Source organism: Drosophila gunungcola, unplaced genomic scaffold (assembly GCF_025200985.1).
Source record: "Drosophila gunungcola strain Sukarami unplaced genomic scaffold, Dgunungcola_SK_2 000080F, whole genome shotgun sequence".
In the NCBI taxonomy this organism is placed as follows: Eukaryota; Metazoa; Arthropoda; class Insecta; order Diptera; family Drosophilidae; genus Drosophila; species Drosophila gunungcola.
The window spans coordinates 283,611-311,149 of NW_026453242.1; the positions used below are offsets into that span (position 1 = coordinate 283,611).

Sequence of the window (27,539 nt, forward strand, 5' to 3'; positions counted from 1 at the left end):
AAATTAAAAAAAAAAACACACTTGCTTCAATCAAACCCCTAGCATTATGTTGTAGGACTGCTATTAAGATAGATCTGCAAGGGTATTCCTGATTTTACATGCAAAGCAAGCTTTTTTTGTGGTTATATGCCTGTATATGTAACATAAATGCCTCTATGTATTTGGAGAAAGGTTTTGCCTGATTTTGAAGTAATTTTGTATGGCCAAACTACATAAGCATAACGCTGGTTCATAAAAACGTTGACACATACACACATGATTATAGTCAAGCGTACTAGTAAATACTAAAATACCCTAACACGCTGAGCATAAAGATCGTACAAAGCGAAAACGGCAATATATGATCACTTCTTCTCCTTCGTTCTCGATGAATCATGGCCTCTCTCCCTCTCTATCACTCGTTCGGTGCGGTGATCATATTTCGAGACCAGCTTTGGCGTCCGACCAACTCGCTATGTCTCCCGATTAGTCAACAGCCAGTTTGAGCGCGAATGAAACCGACCAACCGTAAAGCCGTCTTGGTCCAAGTTTTGAGCGCGGCTCAACAAATACATAAGCCACAGAAACACACTCAGGAAAGCGGTCGCTCGAGTTTGAGCGATTTAAGAACGACTTCCGTCGTCCATTGCCATTCAACAATTTAGTTTCGCTCGAGATCTCTTGGCGTACGTTTCAAGATCCACCTGAAACTCGCGTTGTTTCTTGGACTCGCTGCCAACAGGTGGGACGCGCTGTATTTTATAGCTGCCAAGTATCGTATCATTGATTGGCAAAAGTTTATAGTTTGAGTGATACTGTGAGTGTACCTATCGGAACTACTAATGTAATTTTGAATTCGGTTTCCAAAAAAGTGTTGTTTTGTAAGTGCTTATAATATTTAAATTGAAGAAATATCTAGCCCGGACACAAAAAAATTTAAATACAAATTTTAGTAAGTAAAATATGCACATCATACCCCATAGATATTGTCATAACATATGTGATGAGAGTATTAAATTACTAAATAGAAATTAAATTTTACAATTATTTTGCTTTTCCGATATCTGCTCTTAACCGTACTCATGGCTTCAGTGTTTAGGCGCACAACTTACATTTACCCACGCTCCTGACCTTGAGCTGCTTATTTTCTCTGTTTTTATAGACTGCCTAAGCTAAGTTTTCTGACTCGCCATAGCCATTATTTGGCTGGAGTGTGTGAAAATACGATTAATTTTCCCACTTTTAATTTTGTTGAATTGTGTGTAGTATGGGTAGCATTACCTGAAAGTGAGTTGGTATTGAAAAGAACAAAGTGTGAAAACCCCAATGACCTCGTAGCAGGACCACCATAACCGACCGTGACTTTTGTTTTATTGTACCAACAATATCGCAATTTTACGTACTTGGAACTGTGCATATAGGTGTATTTCAAAATAGAGGTATTTAATCGAATTTAAAACGGACTTTCTTTTAAATATCTTGTTTGAATATTGTACTTATATATTTCGTAGTAGTTTTCATTTGAATTTATTACAATATTTAGATGTCCGAGTAGTTTTCATATGTATCTATTAAAAGTGCAAGAGAAGTGTAAAAAGACAGGTGTACTAATCTATATGCTATCATCCCTGTGCCAGACGAATTCCTTACTTTTCGTCGCTTCTGTTATCTTAAAATATAGAGAATGAGTTAAAAAAGGAATAAGATGGTAAGATGGGAGAAACGACCTAAAACCTAAAATCAAAAACTCAGAAGTAAACGAAAATCGTATAATACATTTTTTTATGGCTTGTGTTTTTTGTGACTAAAAAATACGTACAGTTGTGGTCATAATAATAGTAATGGGACAATGTAAGGTGCTCGAAAACATACCATTAAGGCATTAGAAAGCTTTTGTTTTAATATATCTCAATGTTTAGTTACCAATGAATCGAATTGGGCTTAAGAAACTTTTGATATTGTTTTAGTTTTTTTAAGAAATTTTAAAGCTGTTAATGAATCAAATAATTAAGTACAAATTTTCAAAATACTGTAGTAAATTTTTTTTTAAGAAATTTAAGAAAATAACTTAAAATCCTTGTTTATCTGAACCTTGTGTTGGAAAAAATTGAAAAGTTACATTTTCAATATCTGAAGGATTTTGTAAATTTAAATATAAACAAATACTTTTTATTATAAAATGTTTTTTTTTTAATATGTTAAAAATATTTACCTAAAATAAATGTTGATTTTTATATCTGCCCCACTTCATAAAAAGTTCCTTCAAAACTTGATTTGGTGGCTATTTTCATAAGATAAAAACTAATGTTTTCATGTTCGATCAAAACATTATTTGTACAAATACTAAAAACTGTAATATACTTCAAGTCATACTATTTTCACACAAAAATACGAGAGTGGCAATGGGTAGAAATCTTTCTATCTTTAAGAAATAAAAATGCAAGGAAAACAGATGGCCTAGACGAACTCATACTTTAGCGTACGCTGTGCACTTCTATACCTATACAGTTGGCTGGCTCGATCCTTCAACTACAGTGACCCTTAGGGGAGTAATAGTCCCAAAAAGGTCAATTAACAACAGGTGAATGAGTGCTAGCAAACACGTTTGCGCGGGATCAGCCTTTAGTTGGCGGGCAGCCCGAGCACCTTGCAGGGCAGGGAAACTGGCGCCGACGACGTGCCACAATTAAATGAGCGGGAAACGCAATCGCCTTCTGTCGCGCATATTAAGGTCCTGTAGAAATGTATGTTTGCATAAAAAATAGAATACATGTCAAACGACTCAAAGGTTTGTGGGCATCCCAGCACTCTTATTTATTTTTTTTTTTTTGGTACTGAGTTACACTATACCTTCCTAGCACACCTTTCCGATATATAGAACATTTTTCTAATATCAAAGATCTATATTTGATATATTATAACTTACTCGCTTGCGCCATATTACATTTTTGTATCATTTTTTCTCTGGTATGATTTCGTGGTGTGGTCGGAACTTTTGACTTTAACGTTCTAGTTTTATTTTTATAACCACTCTTTTTATACCCTTGCAGAGGGTATTATAATTTCAGTCAGAAAGAATATATAAAGAATATATATTCTTGATCAGCATCACTGGGAGAGTCGATATAGCCATGTCCGTCTGTCCGTCCGTTTAAATAAATAAATATAAAATTATAACTTTGTTGTTTTTTAATTTTTTTTTAGTTCTTCGATATATGGTAATGGTTAAATATTTCAGAATTACGGTTTAAATTTGATCAAAATCGGACGACTATAACATAAAGCTCCCATAGGAACAATAAAAATATTTTTTTTCTATTTTTATTAACTTTTTTATTTTGTAATTATTTTTTTTTTTGATTTACCAATAATTTGACAGTTCAGAATTACGCTTAAAATTTTATTAAAACCGGAAAACTATATCATATATGATAGCTGCCATATGAACTATCTAATTATTGAGCTGCAGATCATCATAGCTTTAATGTTTTTAAACGTATACGCAAGTAAATCCTAATTTTAATGTTTTCAAGAATATTTAATTTTTGCAATAGCTGCTAGGGTATAGAAACTTCGGCTTGCCGAGGTTTTGCTTCCTTTCTTGTTATTCTTAAAATTCCAACAAACTTAAATTGTTTCTATATTCCAGTTTCATTTATGTTTTTAAGGCACTGATGCTCATAATGGATATGCAGACATCGTCACATCTAAGCCATGGGCTCGGTACACTCTCACATCAACTTCAACACCGAACTATACACCAGCCGCAGATTCTTCACAGTACCCAAGAACAATCACAGAATACAAACACAGGACAGCATGAGCACGATCACCAGCATTTGCATCACCATCACCTATTACATCAACAGCATCAGGCCGTTTCACCGACATTGCACACTTTGCAAAGCACTCCTCAAGGTGATAGCCTGAGCATTGCTATCAACCCCAATCAAAATCAGCATGATCATCAACATCATGCCGGAAGTAACGTGTATACCTCACCACAAATGGAAGACAAATCAAAAGGTAATCAGCCAGACAATCAGTTTTATTGCGGGTAGCATAGGTATATAATGCAACTAAAACAAGAAAGGATGCTTCCTTCCCTCGGCATGCCAATTATGTAGACCCTCGCAGCTATTGCAAAAATTAAATAATATTTAAAACAACTATATTTGGTTTGTTTGCCTTTATGCTAAAATACTATTCGATCGTTCCTATGGCAGATATATGACATCATTGTCCGATGTTAATAAAATTTATTCCGTATTTCTGAAATAATAATCCATTACCATAAATCGAGAAACGGACATGGCTAGATTGAATTTTCTAGTGATATAATATATGTACTTCACTGCGTTGCAAAGTGTTGACTGAAATTTTAATACCCTCTGCAAGGGTATAAATATAAGTTTAGGTACACGATTGAATTAAACGCTTAATACACTATTATTAAACACATAATGACACATAAAACAAGTCGATTGATTCGCTCACGTTTACATTAACGTGTAGGAAGAGTTAAACAAAAGATTACATTTTCATTCTATTTACATTTCTAGTGGAAAAATGTTGACCGGCAAAGAAAAGGATGTTAATCCAAGTTGCAAACGTCTGAAACTAGAGAACAATAGCATTTTCTGGCAGAGGAGATGGGGATAGTAAACAAGCTCACAAGAGCAATGCACTTGGGACGCGATTGGAAACCTTTTATTTCCCCTCCCAAGATTTTTTCAGTGCGACCAGTAGTCGCAAAAACCTATTCTTCTCGAACCCATGTTTGAGAAGTATGAAATTAAATGAAAAGGTGTTTCCATCAAGTCACGGAATTTTTGGTATAAGGAAATTTCACATGTCTCCTTATTGGAATGCTCCACGATTTTCGTATGCGAATTCTTATACATGTAAGAGTCATATCAGTATATTGAAGGTCCATGCACTGTAAAAAGAAAATTAACTAATTACTTAATTATCTGTTTATAAAACTAGTGAGATATTGCGATTAATTTAAAACAAGAAAATAAGCTAGCTTCGGCAAGCGGAAGTTTATACACCCTTGCATATATTACAAAATTAAAATATTCTATTAAGCAACTATATTTCGGTTCTAATGTAGTAGTATTTCTTAAGTGAAACAATGAAGTTTAATTTGTTTTCTAGTTTTTCTATGTGAGCAATATGATATTGTCGTCCGATCCGGCTCTTTTGCAATATTAAAAACCGTATGATAAAGCAATCAAAAGGAGTTTTGTTCATGCTAAGCCTTTTAAAAAGTAAATTGGTTCAGGAAAAAACGCAAGAGAACATTATATATCCAAGCTGAGTTTAGGTGGCGCCATCTGTCGAACTGCATAGTGCGTGCAGCACCCCCAGAGCAGCGGCATAGCGGCGGCAGATGCGCCGCAGATCGGCAGATGCGCCGCAGATTGGCGGCCGAGGTCTTCAAAACCACAAATTTTCAAAATATTAGCTCGATGTCTACCGATAGATTTGACAGAAACACACGCACAGAGTCCAACACCTACGGTCTAACATGTCTCAGAGCGACGTCACAGACGGACATGGCTATATCGACTCGGCTATTGGTCCTGATCAAGAATATGTATACTTTATGGGGTCGGAAACGCTTCCTTCTACCTGTTACATGCTTTTTAAGGAATACCATATACCCTTTTATACCCGTTGCTCGTAGAGTAACGAGCAACGGGTATAAAAAAGAAGCTTATTTTAGAAAGCCGAAGTAGGTATGTAGGTGCTGCACGTTTTAGCTTCGAGTATTGGCTATGCAGTCCGACAGAAGGCGCCACCTAAGCTCAGATTGTTTTGTTTGAAATACGGGTACTTAATAGCCGGGGAACTCGACTATAGCGTTCCTTATTGTTTTTGAACTTCGAAAGAGTGTGGGTCATGAGTAAAAAACTAATACCATTTTTCTCTTTTCATATCTAATCTTTAGCAAACAAGTTTGACGAATATTCGAGTAGGATATTGGGCAACATTTCAGACACCACTACGCCGCCATCTGGTAACAATTTTTTGTCACAAGCCCAAGGCGTCGAATGGATGACAGCTATGAACGATGTGCAAAACGGGGCAGGTACCACATTTGTATACGTGCTTAGAACTAAGCCTATATTGAAATGCAAATTATGCTTAATTAATCTTTTCAGACGACTCGCATAGTTCGCAAGGCAGTATTTCTGGAGATGGTAAGTGAAGTATTTTACAACTGCATACACTCAGCAAGATAAGAGCAAATCTGCTCGATTTCAGTATTTTTTCTTCTCACTTCTTCGATAGTTGTTATGTTGTTATGTGGCTTACGAGAAGAAAAGATCTTAAAATCGATTAGAAATAAGTTAAGAAAGAATGAGAGGTAGAAAATGACAGAGACCTTTTTTATCAAATTTTTTAAAAAGTTCGCGAAAGCAAAACAAGAACTTACGTGACTAGAGTCAAGAAAGATTTACTCTTAGAAAACAAGAACTTACTCGTTCTTCAAGCCGAGAAGACTTATTCGCAAATCGAGACTACTCACTCTCAAAAGCATTTCTCAATCTGAGAAAACGTCTTCTCGATTCTAGTAATATCGCTCTTGGCCTACTATCGAGCGCGGATAGTGAAATCGAGACTGCTGAGAACTGTTTATTTTTTGGAGTGTAACATATATTTTTGAGTAGCCTGACCGGTCGTGTGACCAAATCTCCCACGTTGCCATTCGCACTGACTTTTGCTTAGGTAACATTCTCTCACAATGCTAAGTGACCGCCATCCGATCAATTTTCTGTGGCTTTGTAAGAATTGTCTCAAGTAACTTGGTGCCTAATTGGAAAAATTTACTCTGACCACAAAGCTGTTTCCTGGCAATGACAGAGTTCTTTTTTGTTTATTTGGATTGGTCAACGGGGATGGTCATTGGAGACTGGGCGCTGCTCTCACTTAGGTGACGATCGGATCAACCTCAAGTTCTGATTCACATTTAGATTGAAGCACCTTCATACACAACGCGGTGTACATTACAACGTTCACATTATCGGACTTTATAAAAAGACGTCGGATTAGCAACTCCGTTCCGATTCCATAACCACAAGCATAGGAGAAAAGAAGTTACATTGTCATGACTACGTAAATTAAACATACATTGAAACCACAAATCCAAGTGTCTTCCGGTAACTTAGGTATTACATCCGGTTCCTTTTATAATTCTCTGCCAGGCACAGGAACTAACTAACTAAAAAAGATGTTCTGGTATGTTCTTGGTCCAAAACATACACTTTATGGTCCTTTGTAAGAATATGAATTGGAATTTTTAACGAATTCTTTACCCCACAGAACCAACAAAATTCTGAGATATATACTTGCATACTTTTAACTCAGTTATACTGTCAGCACCGTATTTTTATAAATTATGTAGCAATTAAAGGTTTAGAGATAGGACTCATTGGGCCACCTACATTTCAGGGAATTAATACCTACTTAATAAGTTAAGTATGAAAATTTCGGAACTCTTCCCATTTGTTCTTCTTTTAATGGGTATTAAGGCATATAATTAAAAAAATCACAAAACATAAGTTAACATCCATTTGTCAAAATGAGCCTGAATGAATTGTTAGGAGGGTGGCTTTGAACCAGACAAATAGTAAAAATATAAAGGATCCATTACAGCAGTTGAATACACAATTGGGAATAAAAGGTGGCCCACTGGAAATTTTGCTTTCCCTGAAAAGTAACAGCTGTGTCTCTTATTCGATTGCCTTTTTTGCTAGTTAAAGCCAGTCTTTGTTTTAATTATATTAAATACCCTAGAAGTGATGTACATTATTAAAGGTAAAAAATCCGATTATGTAAAGATCATGACATTTATATATATTTTTACACTTATGATGTACCTACATAAGGGCAATTACAGGGGCTTGGGCGCCACATCTGACATTAAAAATAAGTGTGAAGGGTGGAATAAACTAGTAAAACCTTAGAAATAAGAAAATATTCGTGAATTTTTTGATGATGCAGAACTATATAAATATATTATATCTTACTGAAAATAATCTTTGAATTAGCTACTTTTTATAATTAAATAAGTGACCATAAAAGTTAATCAGCATTAAATGTCCCAAGGGTGACATAGTCAAAGTAGAATTTTCTTCATTATATGCTTGGGCGCAAACCGGCAATTTTTAAGATATAACATATATATTCTTTTTTAAGTTATCGCAACTAGTTTCTAATCGACATTTGCTTACCCTTCGTTTAATATGGTATTTTTCTGTAAATGAAGCATGGCTACATGCCTATAAAACTAAAAATCAATAATCATTTCTATTAAGATGTAAATCAATGTCCAGACGTCCAGATGTAAACCAATGTCCGGATGGAGAGACGGACGGGCGGACAGTTAGGCAGACTGACCTATACGTAATTAAATCGGATATGAGTCCTTCACTGCGTTGCAAACTATTGACTGTAATTATATTATACTTTGTAAAATTGTATTCGGGTTTAACTTGATGTTTTTATTTCCTTCCAGGGGGTATTATAACTTCAGTCAATTATGTTTTCGATTTTTCCAATGCACACTGGGCCAGCAAGCCCGAGTTTTGGTTAAAACCCTTTTTTTTGGACAAAATTAATAAATAAAGCTAATTTATGCCAACATTTCGAAAAATTTCACTAAATTGATTTTTTTTGACATATTTTTAAAGATTCAATTTCACGCAAAATGAAGTAAAAAATAAAAAAAAATTGGGAATACTTAGCTGATTGATTTTCTTGTGAAGTCATTGAAATTGATTAAAATGTCAAGTAAAACATGCAAATTAGCTGAATTTCTTACTTATTTATAAAATATCGACAAAAACTTTAAAAAATCATGCTTTTTTCGTAATGGGATACTTTGCTTTAGAATTACTCTCGGCTACCCTCTGGAAATGAAGTGATTTCTATAAAAATAAGTTTTTTGATCCATTAACTACCAAAATCACCCGCCGATTTCGCGCGATTTTGCTTTAGTTTTCGAGAATCGTATGTACTTAATTTGGGTATGAATTTAAGTATGAACTTAATTTGAAGGTGGGGCAGTTTTGAATGTTTTATTCAGCCCACTGAAGCCCAAAAGTATGCTGCATCTTCACATACTCATAAAAGACATTCGCAAAACATATAACATATGCATACACTGAAAAGCCGTTTGGTTACATCATAAAACATTTTAAATATTTAAAAAAAAACAAATAGTTTTTTAAACTTATGATGCTGCAGATGCAAGAAGAAACAAACAAACAAAAATAAATTTTTGTTGGGACGATTATTTTACTAATATTGGCAGCTAGGGCACAAAAGATGGCACTTTATATTTGTAATGGTTCAAATTTTTTTTATTTGTTGAGTTTATAAAAATTGTCTATAATGTATCTTCCAAAAATTAAAATATGCCCCAAATATTTTTTTTTCTGAGTCTTTTCGAAATAATAGCCTGATTCCAAATTAGTGGACTTTTTAAATGTGACTGATTCCATTGGCGCATTTAGCATTTAGCTAATGGTAATCCGACATGTGATTGGTACAAACAGTTAATTTGTTTGTTTTTTGTTTATTTTTGAATATTCGCAAACCAAAACGAAATTAATTAAAAATCATGAATAGCGAGTTTACGGAAATCTTTAATGCTCAGCAGGACATCCATAATGACATCAAGGCATTTGCCAACTTGGACGACAAGAAAGGGGAGCTGATGGTGTTGTTTGACGGGTTCGCAAAGGAGACCACCACAGTTTTTAAAAAGGAGCAAGGATCCCCGTATATGTGGGAGTTTTTTTCTGTCAGAGATCCAGCAGTAATGCGTTGTGCTCTTGTTTTCAGTATTTTTTATACAAAATAGATTTTATATTCGAAAGAAGTCAAAAACCATACTTGCATATAGAAATCAGCTGTTATAGTGGTAGTATTTTCGAATATACAAATAGAACGGGACCAAAATAAGCATATCGCCCAACAACCGGCGTCTCAGAGTCACCTGCCTGAGTTTCGTGATTTGTAGGCGTTAGAGTGGGCGAGGCCCAATTTCGAAATGAACTTGCGCTGCGTAAGCATAACCAGAATCTGCAATTTCCAGATCTCGACGAGTTCTATATAACTTCAATGTTTTTTAAAAAGCGAAAAAAGTAAAAGTTAACAGCTTTGTTTACTTTACTTTGTGAAAAAAATGTAACGTGAATATTTTGCATATGTGAAAAAACTTTAAAAACTAGTTTATTCGATAGAAGGTATAATAGCTATGCATAAAAATTAATTATTTTACCCTAGTTTCATTATTATAAATTACATATTGCAAAAAAAAGGTAACATGTACAAACGCATTCACGTTATGAAAAATATTAGTCTTATTTTATTTTGTTGAACACGAAAACCCTTATTAAATTCCAATGAGAAAGTACCGACATGCTAGTGCGAAGCAACGGCAGCCGAATCAATCAAGTGTGTGAAAGAGATGTCGCAAATACGCAGGGCAACACTTGGGTGGTTGGCAGGAAGGTGTGCTGTGATTGGTGGACTTGCACACTGATGCCTGGCCTTCTTTGCGGCCATTGGTGGATTGCGGGGGGTCAGGCCGCCCGTTCCCTGCTCCAATCTTTCCGTGTATAATAGTCCAAGACAGAGTCGATGCACGTGTACCCTTTAAAATATGCTGTGATGGTATTTATTTAAATCGCAAGAGTAACAGAAGTTTGACGGTCTACAGTCTTTTTTGTGTATTCATATTTTTTTAAAAACGAATACCAAAATGTTTAAAGCGCGCGAGGTACACATGGTGATAAGTCCGATTGATTCGGTCGCTTGGACTTGGTCGCTATCTGGCAAAGCCACAAAGCAATGCCTAAAAATAAACACCTCTGCATCCGCATCCGCCCATATGCTGCCACAGCCCTGAGCAATGGGATTGGCCACGAGAAGAACAGACACCCAACATTGTCGTCTGCTGCGGTGCTACGCCTTTGGCTGTCCCTCGGCTCTAGTCTGTCTTTATTGGCTGGCTGCAGTAAGATGAGAACGGCTTCCCAGAGGCAACGCCAACCGTTGCGGGTGGGCGGCGCGGTGGCGTTGTAAGCGTAAAAAGGACCACGTATTGCCAAGGACATGCAATCGCCCGCGCCTTCCCACACTGAGTAGAGATAGGGATAGGGATAAGCAGAAATAGTAGAAGTAGATAAGAATAAGGAAACCGTGCGCAGAATCTCTGCGGCTGGCGGCAAACAGTCCGGAAAAAATGGTTAGCAATATTTTACGGTACACAAAACGAAAGAGAAAACACACTTTTAAATAAAAGAAGAAAAAATAATGTCAACGGTTGGAAAAAAGGCCAGGCCGACAGAACAAGACACCGCGTCGCGTGTGCTCGGTATACTTCACTTATGCAAAGAAGTAGGCAAGCGAAAATCAAACTTCATCTCCAGCAGCCAGCCCATGGCCAGTGCTTTTCCAGAACGTCAATCAGAACTTCGTTGTTGCAATCGGAGGACAAGCGGTATCGGCATCGATTACAGGTTCGGTTTACCGTTACGGTTTGCGGTTGCGGTGCGATTCGAATGTCACGCTTACAGTTAAAGCTCACCCTTCAGCCATATTTTAATAAAATGGTGCTTAAAGTGAATAAAATAAAGTGATAGTGCCTACCATCTGATTCGAATCCCAAAAAGGGAAATAATACAACTAATTCACACGTTGGCTAATCTTCTGTAAAATGGACCTATCTACAGCCTATCGCTACAACCAGAACATGATGGAATATTATACATGTAATCCTCTACACCGTACTTATAATATGTAAACACTTCTTGATAATCTTAGTCTGATTAATATACCAAAGGGGAAAGCTGCACAATTAGGGCTTCCAGTGGAGCTATTTTACCTTGACAGTAAAATTTGTACATTATCAGCATAAGGGCGAGGTGATAAATAACAAAACCAAAAAAATCAATCAATTTGACAAGTCCCTTTCTGTTGTAGCTAAATGAAGAAATCTTTCGATCTTGTTCGTTGTATTCTAACTTAAACAAATGGATACAAGTCTTAAATACCATTGCAGCAGCAGATAATATTAATTATATTTTTATATATTACTGCACAACAAAATCAGGTTTTTTTTAAAGTGTTTTGGTGCCGTGAAATTACAAATTTGTATTTTTTAATGCTTTTATGTTACTTATATAATAATGTAGCATTCAGATTAATTATGGATATAAAAAATAAATATTTCGGACCTATTTGCTTATTTCTTAAGTCGTTGAAATATGTCTAGCATCTGGCAATTAACTAGCTGCGAACACTAAGTTTTTTATCATTGAAATAGTAAATATGCCATCTAATGGCTTAATGGTTTTTTTTTCAAGTAACTCCTATTCGGTTGAAATATGTTTACCATTATTCAAGTAACTCCAAAACTGAGAGAGATTTTATAGGTTTTCCTATCTATTGAAATACCCTAACAGCAAGAATATATACATATATGTCGCAAATACCGGAAATACTTAACCAAAATTTAAGCAGTGCTGGTCTTTAGCACAGCACTTTTCTAATCAAAACAAGCATAAACTGCGAAGAACTGCAATCGAACATTTTAAATTATTTAATGTTTCTAAAATAATTATATATTGTTCAAGAACTTGATTTATAGGTACATAGTAAGTGAAACAATAGCATTCTGATATTGAGTCAATAGGCACTTCATAAATGACAATTGAGCACCAAACAATAGTCTTTTGTTAACAGTTTAACTGCAGCCGATATCCTGCTGTGTGTGTTCAACATAAAAGACCTCAACCAAGAATGTGTGTAAAAACGCAGTTTTCCTAGTTCAGCTGCTCGTTTTTTCTCAATTAAAATTATATTAAATCAAAATAGGAAGCTAACTTTGGTTAACCGAGTATTTTTGTCCAGGTCGTTTACCATTTAGTGTTCATAGGCTGAATTAATAGTTTCATGTCCGTCTGTCCATCCGTTAATTTCTAATGCATGCGGTATATACTATGTCTGTCATAAAAATATTGAAAATCTAATTGAAAATCAATTTAAATATATATATATTGCCATTTTTATTTCTCGTTTTTAATTTTTTATAACTGCAGTATCATATAGATGCCATCAGAATAATCCGTCCATTTTTATGAAAACTGCTAGAACCCAGATTAAAAAAAAGGGGGTTTTCCGTTATTTTTTAAAATCGAAGAAAATTTATTTATTTAGGATATTAATCTAGTGCTAGTACAAATATAGAAGCAGAAAAATGTAGAATATTTGTAATAGTTTTCCATTAAAATGTTTGTACGAGCTTGACATTATAAAAATACATTAGCATCGAAGCAAGTGGAAAGTAGTGTAAAAGACCCGACCCTATAAAGTATATATATTCTTGTTCAGCATCCCTAGGAGAGTAATCTAGCCGTCTGCCCGTCCTACCGTTTTTACGAAAACTAGTCTGTCTCAACTTTCTCAAAAGTCGTGTTTCTATTGCAGGTAGAATATAAGTCGGAGCAAGCCGGACCAGTCGACTTAATCATATAGGAATATGTTAGTCACAAAGGACAATCGGAAAAACAGATAAATGCAGATATTTCAAAAATTAAATATTCCTTTAGACATATAAATTTTGAATTATATGAATTTAGAATTATATGCGTTATAACATCATCACTATGTCAGCTGTATGACATCGATTTTGTTAAAATTAAAAGCATAATTCTGAATTATTAAACCATTACTATGTCCAAAAAAATTACAAAATGAAAATTAGAGAAGTTACAATTTTTTTCATATATTTTTTTTACTATTCCGATTGTTCCCATGGGAGCTATATGATGATCCATTACTATATATTAAAGTAAAAACAAATAATTTAAAAAACACCAAAGCTATTATTTTTTTTCACTTTTTTTTTCCTATGAGAGCAGTATGATATGGGCGTCCGATCCGGCTCGTTCCGACTTATATTAATACCTGCAATAAGAATACAACTTTTGGGAAAGTTTCATGCAGAAAGCTTAAAACTGAGAGAACAATTTGCGTAGAAACGGACAGATGTGCGGAAATACGGACACGGCTAGGTCGATTTTGCTAGTGATGCTGATCAAAAATTTATATATTTTATAGGGTCGGAAATGTTGCACACTTCTGATAGATAATATAATACAATCTGGCTATAAATTTGAGAACGCTATAGTCGAGTTCCCTCGAGGCCCTGCAAAATAAATATATCCCCACAAAACAATTCGGTTTTAGGTGGCGTTGTCTGCCGGACAGCATTGTAAAACACAACAAGCTATCAAGCTATCCCGTCAAAGTTATCATCTTTTTCAAAGAAAAGTTGGCAACACTGACTATCTAATAGAGAGCAGCAGCAGAGCACGACACGAATAGTATAAAACCGTTGTCGGCACACACACGTTGACAAGATTCGCCGTGAAAATTATTCACAGAAATGAAGTGCGAGCTTGTCAATTTATGTGTAATCTCCGCTGCCGGTATTAAAATTATAACTTATATGTTGTTTTTATATTAATGGTTTTAGAATTTCTGTTTGAATTTTATTTAATTCGGACGACTATATTGTATGGCTCTCATTGGAATAATCAGAGAAAGCCTTTTACTCTACGAGTAACGGGTATAAAGATTATAATTTAGCTGTTTTTTTTTTTTTTATATTTGTCGGGATATAGAAATATATATAGCGTTACGGTTTTAATTTTATTTAAATCGGACCACTTGTCATACAGCTCCAATAGGCACAATTGGAAATATATACAACCAATTTTTAAAAACGTTCCCCAAAACAAAAAAACAAACACTGAAAGAGTCATTCCAGGACACAAAAAAAAAAACCGAAACAGTAATTCCCAGAAACATACTTAAATCAAAAACGAGAATGCCAAGTAAAGAAGAACAGTGAGTACTGTAAGTACAAATCACTGAAATAATCGAGAATCTCGCAGTGATGAATTGTAAATGAAGTGTAACAAGTGCTCTTTTCTTCTCAGCATGTTAGTCATTAGTTCTTTTGTTTTTAATTATAACATGTAGCGCGGTCTCTTTGAGTGTCCTCAGAGTGTCACAAAATAAACTGTGGTTATATACCCTTGCAATGGGTGTTATAATTTTGGTAATTTCTGAACTAACATATGTTGTTAATAATCATTACTATAACATTAAACAACTATATCATATTGCTGCCAAATTCAGGAACCAGAAAGTAAGCAATCTTTGGCAAGTTGAAGTCGATAAGCCCTTGCAGGTTATTCAAAAATTAAACATGCTTGAAAACATTAAAATTATGATTTACTTGTGTTTATGTCTAAAAACATTAAAGCTATGATGATTTGCAGCTCAATTATTCGATAGTTCCTAAGGCAGCTATATGATATCGTTTTCCGATTTTAATAAAACTAAAAGCGTGAAGTGCCAAATTATTAATAAGTCAAAAAGAATTTAAAAAAAAAATTACAAATTAGAAATGTTAAATTTTTTTTTTAATTAATTTTTTTTTAACTTTTATATTGTATCTATGGAAGCTTTGGGTTATAGTCGTCTGATTTTAATGAAATTTAAATCGTAATTCTGAAATATTTATCAATTACTATTTGTTGAAGAACTTAAAAAAAATTAAACAAGAAAGGAAGCATATACCCTTGCAGCTATTAAATATTCTTTATATTTCCGATTGTTCCTATGGGAGCTTTATGCTATATTCGTCCGATTTTGATGAAATTTAAACCGGAATTCGAAAATATTTAACCATTACTATATTTCGAAGAAAAAAAAATTATAAAACAGCAAAGTTATAATTTATTTCATTTATGTTTCCGATTGTTCCTATGGGAGCTATATGCTATAGTCGTCCGATTTTGATGAAGTTTAAACCGTAATTCTGAAATATTTAACTATTGCTATATGTTGAAGAACTAAAAAAAAAATTAAAAAACAGCAAAGTTAGATTTTTTTCAATTATTTTTCCGATTGTTCCGACTTATATACTACCTGCAATAGAAAGACAACTTTTGGGAAAGTTTCATGCTGATAGCTTTAAAACTGAGAGACTAGTTTGCGTAGAAACGGACGGACAGACGGACGTGGCTAGATCGACTCTTCTAGTGATACAGATCAAGTGTTGCAAACTTTTTGATAATAGGGTTATTAGCATCTTAAGCCAGACTTATTATGCTTACACTCAGGCATTTTTCGTTGGGTGTGTGATTCGATGTAAAGTATGTTAAAACAGATAAAGACGTCAAATCTAAAATAATTGGCTTTTTTCATTAAACAGGTCATGGAGGCGTAAATCAACTAGGAGGCGTATTCGTTAACGGGCGCCCACTGCCCGATGTCGTTCGTCAGCGAATTGTGGAGCTGGCGCACAATGGTGTCCGCCCATGTGACATATCACGCCAGTTACGCGTGAGTCATGGTTGTGTGTCTAAAATACTATCAAGGTAATTAGGAATTTAAAAGGAAATATTTTTAGAAGTGTATGTACAAAAAGAATAACAAGAGGGAAGCTTTACTCGTGTTCCTCGACTATAAGATACCCGTTAGTTTAACAAAATCTGTATACGCTTGCGTTTAAAATAGTGAAGCTATGCTGATTTTCTGTTGATTTTCGTGATCGTTGCTTTGACAGCTACATATATGATATCTTTGATAATAATAATAAACCATTACGAAATATCTAAATACATTTAAATAAATTAAATTTTTCCTCCTGATTTCCGAGGGAGCTATAAGATATAGTCATCAGAAAAACATCTTTGGGGAATGTTTAATCAGGACAGCTTTAGAAATGAGAGACAAGTTTGCGTAGAAACGGACAGACGGACGGTCAGACGAACATGGCTAATGATGCTGGTCAAGAAATTATGTACTTTATTGGGTGAAAATGTCTCCTTCACTACGGCGCAAACTAAGCTTTACTTACAAATATAATACCCTATGCAATTTTTTGGTCGCTAAAATCAGCGGTATGGACCAGCAACCAAACAAAGTAAACCTTGTCGATTTTCGATGAGTTTTCAATCGTTCTTATGGAGCTATATGTTATAGTCTTCCGATCCGCCCCGTTTCGACTTATACACTACCTGCAATGGAAAGATAGGTGATAGTTGTGATAGTTTATTCAGAAAGCATTAAAACCGAGAGGCTAGTTTGTGTAAATTCGGACGGACAGAAGGACACGGCTAGATCGACTCTTCTAGGGATGCTGATCAGGAATGTATATACTTAGTAGGGCCAAAAATGTCTTTGACTGAAATTATAATACTTTCTGCAAGAGTATAAAAAGGCAATTTGTAAAGTACGCGCAATGCTCAACTATATGAGTAGGATAATTCTCTAAGTAGGATAACTTGACTTTTTCATTCTGTTTGATTTTTAGTAACAAAAGATTTCCTATGTTTTATTTTCAGATATTATGAGACTGGTAGCTTTAAGGCCGGTGTTATTGGCGGTTCCAAGCCAAAGGTAGCCACCCCCCCGGTAGTGGATGCAATAGCCAACTATAAGCGCGAAAACCCCACAATGTTCGCGTGGGAAATACGGGATCGGCTGTTGGCAGAAGCTATTTGCTCTCAGGACAATGTTCCCAGTGTTTCTTCGATAAATCGGTAAGAAAAAGCTCATAAGATTGTTGGAGTGTCAATAGAGCCCAATACCCAAACTCAAGCGGGGACTAGAACGGATATACGCACATCCGTAACGCGCTCTGTTAGTGTTCGAAGTTTGTTTGCTGTCATGCTGTTAACATCCGTATCCGTTTCCTCAGAAGCCAAAGTCTGATGGAACAGAACCCAACATCATGCTGTTCCCTGACTTTATATTTTGGCGAACCTTTCATCTAATAAAAATATCTAAGTAGTTTTTAGCGTTCATAATTGTGGCACAATGCTTGACACACGACCACAACAAAAGCCACTTTCCTCTCTACCATCCGGTGTGGCTTTAATGCCGACAACATCATCGCAGAATCTTGCACAGGCCACGTGGCAGTTCCGATGTCGAGGCTGCCCCACATTGCTTTTATTTACGCATTTCCTTTCTGACCATAATTTATGTTAGTAGCATTCAAAGTTGCCACCGAAAAGTGGCTGCATAAACCCTAAAGCTCTAATTATATCTGCTTTTATATTGTCACAACCTGTTTTATTTAGCATAAACCCCTGTTGCTAAACATCAACCCTCAAAATTGTTTCAATTATTTTGGGTCGTCGTCCCTCCAATATATATTTTTAATTGAAAGTGTGTATTTTGAAACATTATAAATTAACAATTATTTTATGTTATTGCCCTACTTTTGTAATATGTTTAAAATAATTTCTAAATCAAAAGATCACACGTGGCATTTATAGATACAATTTTAATAGTGTAAGAGAGAATCGGGCGGAGATACGAATGGTCGGACAGACGGATGTGGCTAGATCGTCTTTTCTACTGTTGCTATTTTAGAATATAAATACACTGTTGCTTTGCAAACTGAAATTTTAATACCCTCTGCCAATGTATTAAAATTTTCATAACTTCTCATCTACTCATGTACTTTTATACCCTTCCAGAGGGTTTTATAACTGCAGTCAGAAGTTTGCAATCTTCCACTACTGGAAAACACGCTAGCTTAGCGGGAAAACGGCTAAAACACTACTTCCACTAGACTTAGGCTACGTATACGTGCTGTAATCGTTGAAAAAGTATTTTAAGGTGTATTTAGCAATATTTTTTTTTTGTAAAAACCATGGTCACAATATTGGGGTACTTTGACTATATTTCAAATAAAAAATTCTGATATCAATCAAAAACACCTCTTAACGAGGTAAAAAAGTGGTGACGATCGCACCTTTAATCTATAATATATCTTATATCAAATTTTGTGACGAAAAATGAATAAGCATTCGACCAAATAAAAACACATTTTATACCCTTGCAGAGGGTATTATAATTTCAGTCAGAAGTTTGCAACGCAGTGAAAGAGACATCTCCGACCCTATAAAGTATATATATTGATTGACATATTGATCAGCATCACTAGGCGAGTCGATCTAGCCATGTCCGTCTGTCCGTCCGTTTCTACGCAAACTAGTCTCTCAGTCTTTCCCAAAAGTTGTCTTTGGTGTTTTTAATTTTTTTTTTAGTTTTTCGAGATATAGTAATGGTTAAATATTTCAGAATTACGGTTTAAATTTCATCAAAATCCCATAGCTCCCATAGGAACAATCATAAAAATAAATAAAAAAAATTATAGCTTTGATGTTTTTTAATTTTTTTTTTAGTTCTTCGAAATATAGTAATGGTTAAATATTTCAGAATTACGGTTTAAATTTCATCAAAATCGGACGACTATAGCATATAGCTCCCATAGGAACAATCGTATAGCTGCCTTAGGAAAAAATAATTAAGCTGCAAATCATCATAGCTTTAATGTTTTTAAACTTACACGCAAGTAAATCATAATTTTAACGTTTTCAAGAGTATTTAGTTTTTGAAATAGCTGCAAGGGTATATGAACTTCGGCTTGCCGAAGTTTGCTTCCTTTCTTGTTAAATGTTCCCATTCGTCGCGCTGAAATAAAAAATACCTGTGAAGGCAAAATACCTGGATAAACAAGCTTTCTGATATAGTGCTTGCTGGCTAGAGGCCAACAATTTTATTATTAACACTCACAACGGTCATTTTAAGCGACACTGTGCTGTAAAATTTTTATGAATTGTCAGAACTGTGTGTTATAGTTTTTTCAATAGCCCAGTCATAACGGACGACAACTAATTAGGATCAAAATATAGTATGTTCCTAACTGGAACCGTAACCGAAATATATCGGATAAAGAATAACAGTTACCGATACCGATACATAAGTACCAGCTCTGTAAAAATGTGTTCTTTAAAAATACATAGAGGATTTTTTTCACAATACATATCATTGAAAAGAAAAGAATAAAAACGAAAGAAAATATTTGGTTCATTAATACAAAAATGCCCAAAAACAAATCCCTACCGAAAATATTGAACGTTCGGCAAAATCAAAAATTTAAGTTGTACTCAGTGTAAAAAAAGTGTTAATAGTTAATATTTTTATGTATGAAGTTGCTAAGCGTTCATTAGTAAATCAATACAAGTAAAACAAATTTAAAGCTTCTAGAAACTTCGCAAAAACCCTATTCGCTCCTATCATTAATTTCTTGCAATAACATTTAGTTATTATGTAAGAAGTATTTTTTTTTAGCCGGTACAATACCGGTTCCCGCAAACCGAAACCGTAATCGAATTAGTTATATGGGTTGTAAGCGTAACAGTAACCGAAACCGATATTTGATTCACTTTTAATTCCTGTTGAATACATTTAAGTTTTGATTTATAAGCGTATATGTTCAAAAACATTGAAGCTATGATGATTGTCAGCTCAATTATTTGATCGTTTCTGTGGCAGCTATATGATATCATTTTCCGATTTGAATAAATTTAAAAGCGTAATTTTAAGCTTTCAAATTATAACTTTGGTGTTATACTTTGTCAAAAAATAGAGAACTTGAATTTTTTTCTAAATTTATTTTTGTAATATTTTAATTGTTCACATTTAAAAAAAAATTAATTTCATATATTTTTTCGATTGTTCCTGTGGGACCTATGTGTTATAGTCGTCCGATCCGGCTCGTTCCTGCAACAAGAACACAACTTTTGGGCAAGTTTCGTGCAGATAGCTTTATAACTGAGAGACTAGTCAAGAATATATATACTTTAATGGGTCGGAAATGTCTTCTTCACTGCGTTGCAATCTTCTGACTTAAGTTATAATACCCTTTAAAAGGGTATAAAAAGCTAACTTTCGCCAACCGCCTGGGCTAAACCAATTTTTCCCTAACTATTTCAAACGTTCCTTTGGCACCTATATGATATCGTGTTTCGATAATATTAAATACAATTTAAGCCGTAATTATAAAATAAAAGAAAATTAGAAATAGCGAAGTTATCGTTTCTTTTTTTTTTCCCGATTGTTCCTGTTTGTTGTTTAGTTTCCGTCGGCTGCAAATGTCTGAAAACAAGTTAAAAAAGTCGGTGATTATAGTCAAGTAAAGTTATCAGAAATATTCAACGTAGTAGTTGAAAAATGTCAGGTGCCCTCGACTCTATTAGATGTCATTGGAAAGCTAATTTTTTTACCAACCACACTTCCCTTTCCCATTTACAGAAAGCTTATAGCCAAAAAAATTAAATTAGAATTAGAGTTTTCAACCGCACCCGCCACGTGCAACCATTCATAATCAATTCGATTCGTATTACCACTCCGCCTGCAATACTTAACCAACGCAACGCAACGCAACGCCAACGCCAAAGCTGACATGTGACCGATGATAATGTAAAAGTCGCGGCGGACGGGGTAAGTCCTGGTATAATCAGCAGGAACAACAACATAATGCGAATACGACAATGTGTGATGTGATGGCACTTGAGCGATGATTAGGGTGGTGATTCAATCGAATCAAAATTGTGCCTATAACGGTGGCAGGACTCCCCATACACTGATTCCCGTGAGACTGACACTTAATAAAGTGACTTTCATAGCACTCAACCAATTTTAGTTTTCAGCCCTCCGCTCGAATACAGCCAAATGTATCTACATCTACATATGTACTCAGAGCATGCAGCGGGATGTTATTTTCTAGCATCCCGAACATATGTCTCAATTGTGTGCACTGTCCAAATATCCAATTGCTCATCCCGTTTCTAAAATGATACTGGAAAAAATGGTAAAACTGAGACTGTTGTCATCAGGGCATGTTTTGGCCAGGCTTGACTTCAGTCGTTCCAACCCCTTGTAGCATTGTGAGGCGAACCATACGCCTAACAATCTAAAAGGTATCCTGTTTAATGTAATAACATCGAACATAGGATGACTCTAGGCAGCTAACTATTTCTGCAAGGCGCATCAGGCCGCCCAATGTGCAATCTATATAATAAAAGATCGGCTACGTTTTATTTAAAAATGTATATATTTTAAATTTCAGTAAGTTTATGCCTATAAATATGTGTCGTAAGCCTTTCCCAAACACATCGCACTTCAAGTCACCTACGCACGTTAAGAATAAGAACCTTATTTTGCATTATTCCTGTCGGTATTATATGGATGTGACTAGTTATGGATAAATCTGCGACTTAACAAAACCAAGGGAAGGGAATTAAATACAAAAACTTGTTCGGCGAGCAATTAAGGGGGCTGTCCAATCTAAAACATAGTTTCTAACATTTTTTTTCAGCACATTTTCTTACATTCTTCCTAAATTTTTGATTTGCAGCTTGGCAGCTAAATGACATAGTTGCCCGATTTTAATTAAATTAAATTGTTTTTTTTAAAGAAGAATTTTGGGAAATTTTAATTTATATAGTTTAAGAACTGACAGACTAGTTTGCGTAAAAGTGACGGATCGACTACTTTATTTTATTTTTTTTACAACAAAAAGTAAGGCAGCAGAATAGTCCGATTAGCGGGTTATACATGGCTAATCACTCGCTTGAAAGTGCTGATCAAAATAATAAAAAACATAACGTATTTCCTTGAACATTGACCTATTTAACCGAAACCGAATGGGATCTACTATGTGGCCTACGATTATTCGATAGTTCTTGGTCCCTGCCAAAATGAAAGCGAGCAAATCCACTTGCTAGTATGTACATATAAATGAAAATCATATCTACACATATTTTTACTAAGATTTGAAATGCAAAAATTTCAGAATTGTAAGGAACAAGGCCGCGGAGAAAGCCAAACACGTCCATCATCACCAACAGCACCATGTGCCACAGAGTCTTGGTGGGGGACACATTGCAACAGAAAGTCTGGATAGCAGCACAGGGACAAACGGGGAGCAGCCACAGGCACCGAGTGGCGGAACCAGCAGTAGCAGTGCTCACTCCGCTAACATCAACGCTTCTGCGACGGCGATTGCGCACGCATCAATACCGACGTCAGGATCTGATGCTGTCCAAGTCCCGGTCGGCCAAGTTAACGCGACCAGCAATGATACCAGCAATGGAAACATCAACCCAACGACTGAACAACGAACGACTGGATATAGCATAAATGGAATCTTAGGGATACAGCATGGACACCATTCTCACAACAACAATAACAGCAGTAGCGTCAACAATAATAACAATTCGGATCCCAATTGTAAACGCAAAAGAATCGAAGCTCATGGTAAGTTTTGCAATCATTTTAGGAAACGGCTCAGCTCAAATTTAAAATAAAACACGCAGCCCACTTAAACTTATTTTCAAACTTGGCTTTTCTCCGTCCATGCAAAATAAACCAAGTCTTTTATAGAACGTTTTCAAAGCGAGAAATAATTGTTTTAACTAAATAATAGGACTTTTTTTTCAAAAATTCAGATCTTACGTCTTTCCTTATAGCGAACTCATTATGTACAAAAAAAGATTACTTATCTAAAAGCCAATCAAGAAACAGATGAGATGAAATAAAATCAAAAATGATTGCGGTTTCATATATGTACATACATTAGGTATCTTGTACTGCATGTTTAGCGCGGCGAATAGATATTATCTTAATTGACTGTAGCGGCTGGTGAAGCACTCATCTTAGATTGAAGTTGGTAATAATTCCAAGCTGTTCATATCAGGTATTCCAAAATACGTTTGGTATTTTAACAAATGACCAACAGCAAGCGAGTCGTTGTTAGACCACGAAACATTATCGTAGTTATGGTATAAATGTACTGCACGACACTTTACGAGTTCTTTTACTTCATGTTTGAAAGCTAGATGCCATTATCCTGATGACATTAAATATATATAAAGGTTATCAGATCTTAACAGAACTGTAAAGCATTGTCATCGCACGGGTAATAAAAAGCCATATAAAAATCACAAATCGACTCATTGCTTTTTTTAAGCTTCCCTAAAACTGCTATTCGTGTCCCTTTGGGACTTAACTGCTGTTCACTTGTGGCAAATTTGTTCAAATAAAGCAGATCGATGCAGTAAGAGTGCCATGAAATGAGACCAAAGGGGTGGTTACCAAGTGACCGACAGACTTTTATCTGTGCCCATGTGGTCAAATTTGTCAACCAAAAACATTTTAGGTTTCTTCAGCATCAACTTCAAATAAATTACAAGTAATCTAATCTTTAGTTATTACACAAAAAAATATCCTTAACTAGTCAGTTACAGAAGAAGAAGCAAAAATACTTATAGGCTAAAGATAATGACGTAAGAGCTGGGGTTATACTAGGTTTGTTTCGTTTTCGACTATAGTACTTATTAATTGATTATATGATTAAAGTATCAATTTGACCGGAAACTTAAAAAACCTATCACAATTTTTGTTTATTAAATCAGTATCGTGCAAGGGATTAACTCCTTGAAGCTGCTTTTAATCTATTATAATAAAAGAAGAAAAACTTAAAAGGGTGTCTATGTACGTGTATTTGCATTACTGCCGCCAACGGCAAAGTGACTATTAACTCACAAAAGCACTTAGGCGACACGTGACATTGACATTGCTAGAAAAACACAAAACGAAAAGGAAATATTATGTCCAAACAGTAATATTAACAAAATTAACTGATTAATGTTTTTCCAATTTATTTTTTAGATGAGAACCGTGACACAAATATACATTCCGAAGAAGATGTAAAACGTCAACGTATGGGGTACAGCAGCGATCAACTTTACCCAAATGTGAGTGCTCAATTTAATTCAAGCAGGCAATTACTTTGGTTTAAACTTTGACTTATACCCAACGGTACAATATTTTCTACCGTTGTTATTGTATAGAAATTTTTACTTAGTGATGTTTTCGATCAAAGTCTGTATAAGCCCTGTGACGTGAAATTTTTCAAGTTAAAGCATTCATATTTAATTTACTATATAAGAAAACCCTAGCACTCCCCCATGTTACGATTTAAAAAGCAACCGTCGCGGCGCCTTTAACTGTTTGTATAAATGTGCTTACGACTTATTTAAAAGTAAACCTTTCTTTGTGCCTTGACTAGAAGTGATTACGTGATTTTAAAGAGTTTCGTTACAAGTTTTGTATAGTCCAAAAAAGTCCGTCGTTGGTTATCATAACCAAAAGAAGATAACAGTTTAAATTTAATAGGTACTCCCTTCTTAAATTAAATGTATTGACAATACGTGCTTTGCGTGTCAGTCCGACAAAACAAAATAAAAGGTTTTATCCAAAGACTTATTTTCCCTTCCGTACTTTAACGTGCCAAAAAAAATCGGAGCTCTATATCTGGAGTATATACAGCAGCAGGAGGCAAAACAGTATAAAAGCCTAGTTACACTTGGGTTGCTTCATTGCGTCTGTGGCTAGACGCAGTTTTTTTTTACATAGGATTTTTGTATGAGCAGAACGATATGGGGAAAAAGTGCGTCAAAGTGCACTGCTTACTTGATATCAAGTTAGCAGAACACAGGGTTTGTTTTAAAAAAAAAATAGAAAAAACACGAGCGGCAAATTTTATTCTTTCACGAATAATTTACGGATAATTAACGGCAAATTCCTGCAAAAGAAATTTTTCCAAAAGTTAAAGTTTAATTTTGTGTACTGCTAACTTGATATCAAGTTGGATAACTTTTAAAAAAATTGAGCGGCAAATTTTTTTCTTTCACGAATAATTTACGAATAATTAACGGCAAATTATGGTAAAAAAAAAAATTTAGATTTTGAAAGTTGTACTGCTAACTTTATGCACATATCAGAGTGTGCCGGTGGGAATGGCTCGCTTCAACATAACGGTCCCAACAAAACACGTTTTGCACAAATGTTCATTAAATTAAGCGGTAATAAGAATAAAAAAACTTTTAAATTTAACTAAATACATTTCTTACCATATTTAAAGCAACTAATAAGGGGTTGCAAAAATTAAGTAAAAAAAAAATTCTCGATTTTTCGTACCATGCAAGCATTCTTCCCTTGTATTCCTTCGGAAACTAATAAAACTAAAGCCTAGCACTCAAGTCGGCAAACAGTTCAAACGCATTCACTGCGTTTCTGACTGAAATAATAATACCCATTTCAAGAGTATAAAAATCATTGAGTTAAGGGGTATTCCCCACTTGTAACTTTGAAATTTTAAAATGTTGTTCCTTGCATATATTTATACCCTTGCAGAGGGTATTATAATTTCAGTCAGAAGTTTGCAACGCAGTGAAGGAGACATCTCCGACCCTATAAGGTATATACATTCTTGATCAGCATCACTAGGCGAGTCGATCTAGCCATGTCCGTCTGTCCGTCCGTTTCTACACAAACTAGTCTCTCAGTTTTAAAGCTATCTGCATGAAACTTTCCCAAAAGTTGTCTTTCTATTGCAGGTAGTATATAAGTCGGAACGAGCCGGATCGGACGACTATAGCATATATCTCCCATAGGAACAATCGGAAAAAAAAATACAAAAAAAATTATAGATTTGCTGTTTTTTAATTTTTCTATTAGTTCTTGGACATATAGTAATGGTTAAATATTTTAGAATTACGGTTTAAATTTCATCAAAATATATAAAATAACTATCTAATAATTGAGCTGCAAATCATCATAGCTTCAATGTTTTTAAACATATACGCAAGTAAATCATAATTTTAATGTTTTCAAAAATTTAATTCTAGCAATAGCTGGAAGGGTATATGAACTTCGGCTTGCCGAAGTTTGCTTCCTTTCTTGTTAAAGAATAATATGTTCTATACTGATGTACTACTAAATTTCAATTTGATCCGAAAAATAACTGGCAACAGTATTATCATTAAAAGAAAGGATCCGTTGCGTAGACGCAAACATTAGGCCCGTCCTCGAAATGACATTTTGTTAATTCGGAGACCAAAACAACTTTAAACTACTGAACCGACTTTCGTTTTAATTTAAAAAAGAATTGAATGGAAATGTTATTTGCTAAAAATCGGAGATGAAATATGTATATCGAGGTGCTAACCAAGACTTCTTTACATTTATTTACTTTAAGATTTGGTCAGGAAAATGGTGTATTAAGGATGAGCACAAGCTTCTTGCCGAGCTTGGCAATTTGACAACAGGTACCGGAAACTGCGCAGCCTCTTACTATGAGGCTTCAAACGGCTTTTCAACAAACTCCATATCAGGATCTGGTCCGACACCTAGTGGTAGTGATACTTCTATGTTGTACGATAGTATTGCGACGATTTCGCAAACTCAAGGCTCACTTTATACACCGACAATCGGACCATCAATTGGTAAGCATTTTTCCTTCTGCAAAAGCTATAAGTTATAGTTTTGAGTTATATTATTTTATTTTGAGTATTATATTTTGTTGTACAAATTGTATTCCTGTTTATTTTCGCTTGTATTATTTTCCTTTGTAATCTTTACCGATGTAGGAGGCAGTTCGCTTACACCCTTAGTCCCTATAAGCATGCATGAAATGAAGCTTAATGCAAATTCAGTACAGGAACAGACTATCGCTCCCTTTTACACAGGTAAGAAAAAATAGAACGTCAACCATCGATTTTAGACACGTTCATAAGTCCACGCGTTTCAAATAGACG

The 27,539-nt window shown here is 34.9% G+C and overlaps 1 protein-coding gene across 12 annotated transcripts in view; it reads left to right on the top strand.

Moving 5' to 3' along the window:
• The first annotated feature begins 664 nt into the window (after positions 1 to 664).
• Positions 665 to 27,539, top strand: part of LOC128264823 (paired box protein Pax-5) — a 32,708-nt gene continuing 5,833 nt past the window's right edge. For 2 of the 12 annotated variants that reach the window (XM_053000515.1, XM_053000525.1), the window contains exons 1-10: positions 665 to 931; positions 3,629 to 4,005; positions 5,936 to 6,076; positions 6,150 to 6,188; positions 16,289 to 16,454; positions 17,424 to 17,621; positions 22,733 to 23,196; positions 24,610 to 24,695; positions 26,981 to 27,227; positions 27,372 to 27,470. In XM_053000515.1, the coding sequence (XP_052856475.1) occupies positions 3,654 to 4,005; positions 5,936 to 6,076; positions 6,150 to 6,188; positions 16,289 to 16,454; positions 17,424 to 17,621; positions 22,733 to 23,196; positions 24,610 to 24,695; positions 26,981 to 27,227; positions 27,372 to 27,470 (1,792 nt within the window). In that variant the 5' untranslated portion in view covers positions 665 to 931; positions 3,629 to 3,653. Of the gene's footprint in view, positions 932 to 3,628; positions 4,006 to 4,559; positions 4,884 to 5,935; positions 6,088 to 6,149; positions 6,189 to 11,025; positions 11,772 to 16,288; positions 16,455 to 17,423; positions 17,622 to 22,732; positions 23,197 to 24,609; positions 24,696 to 26,980; positions 27,228 to 27,371; positions 27,471 to 27,539 lie in introns of those variants that run through there. The other 10 variants (XM_053000516.1, XM_053000518.1, XM_053000526.1 and 7 more) reach the window with 10 other exon arrangements.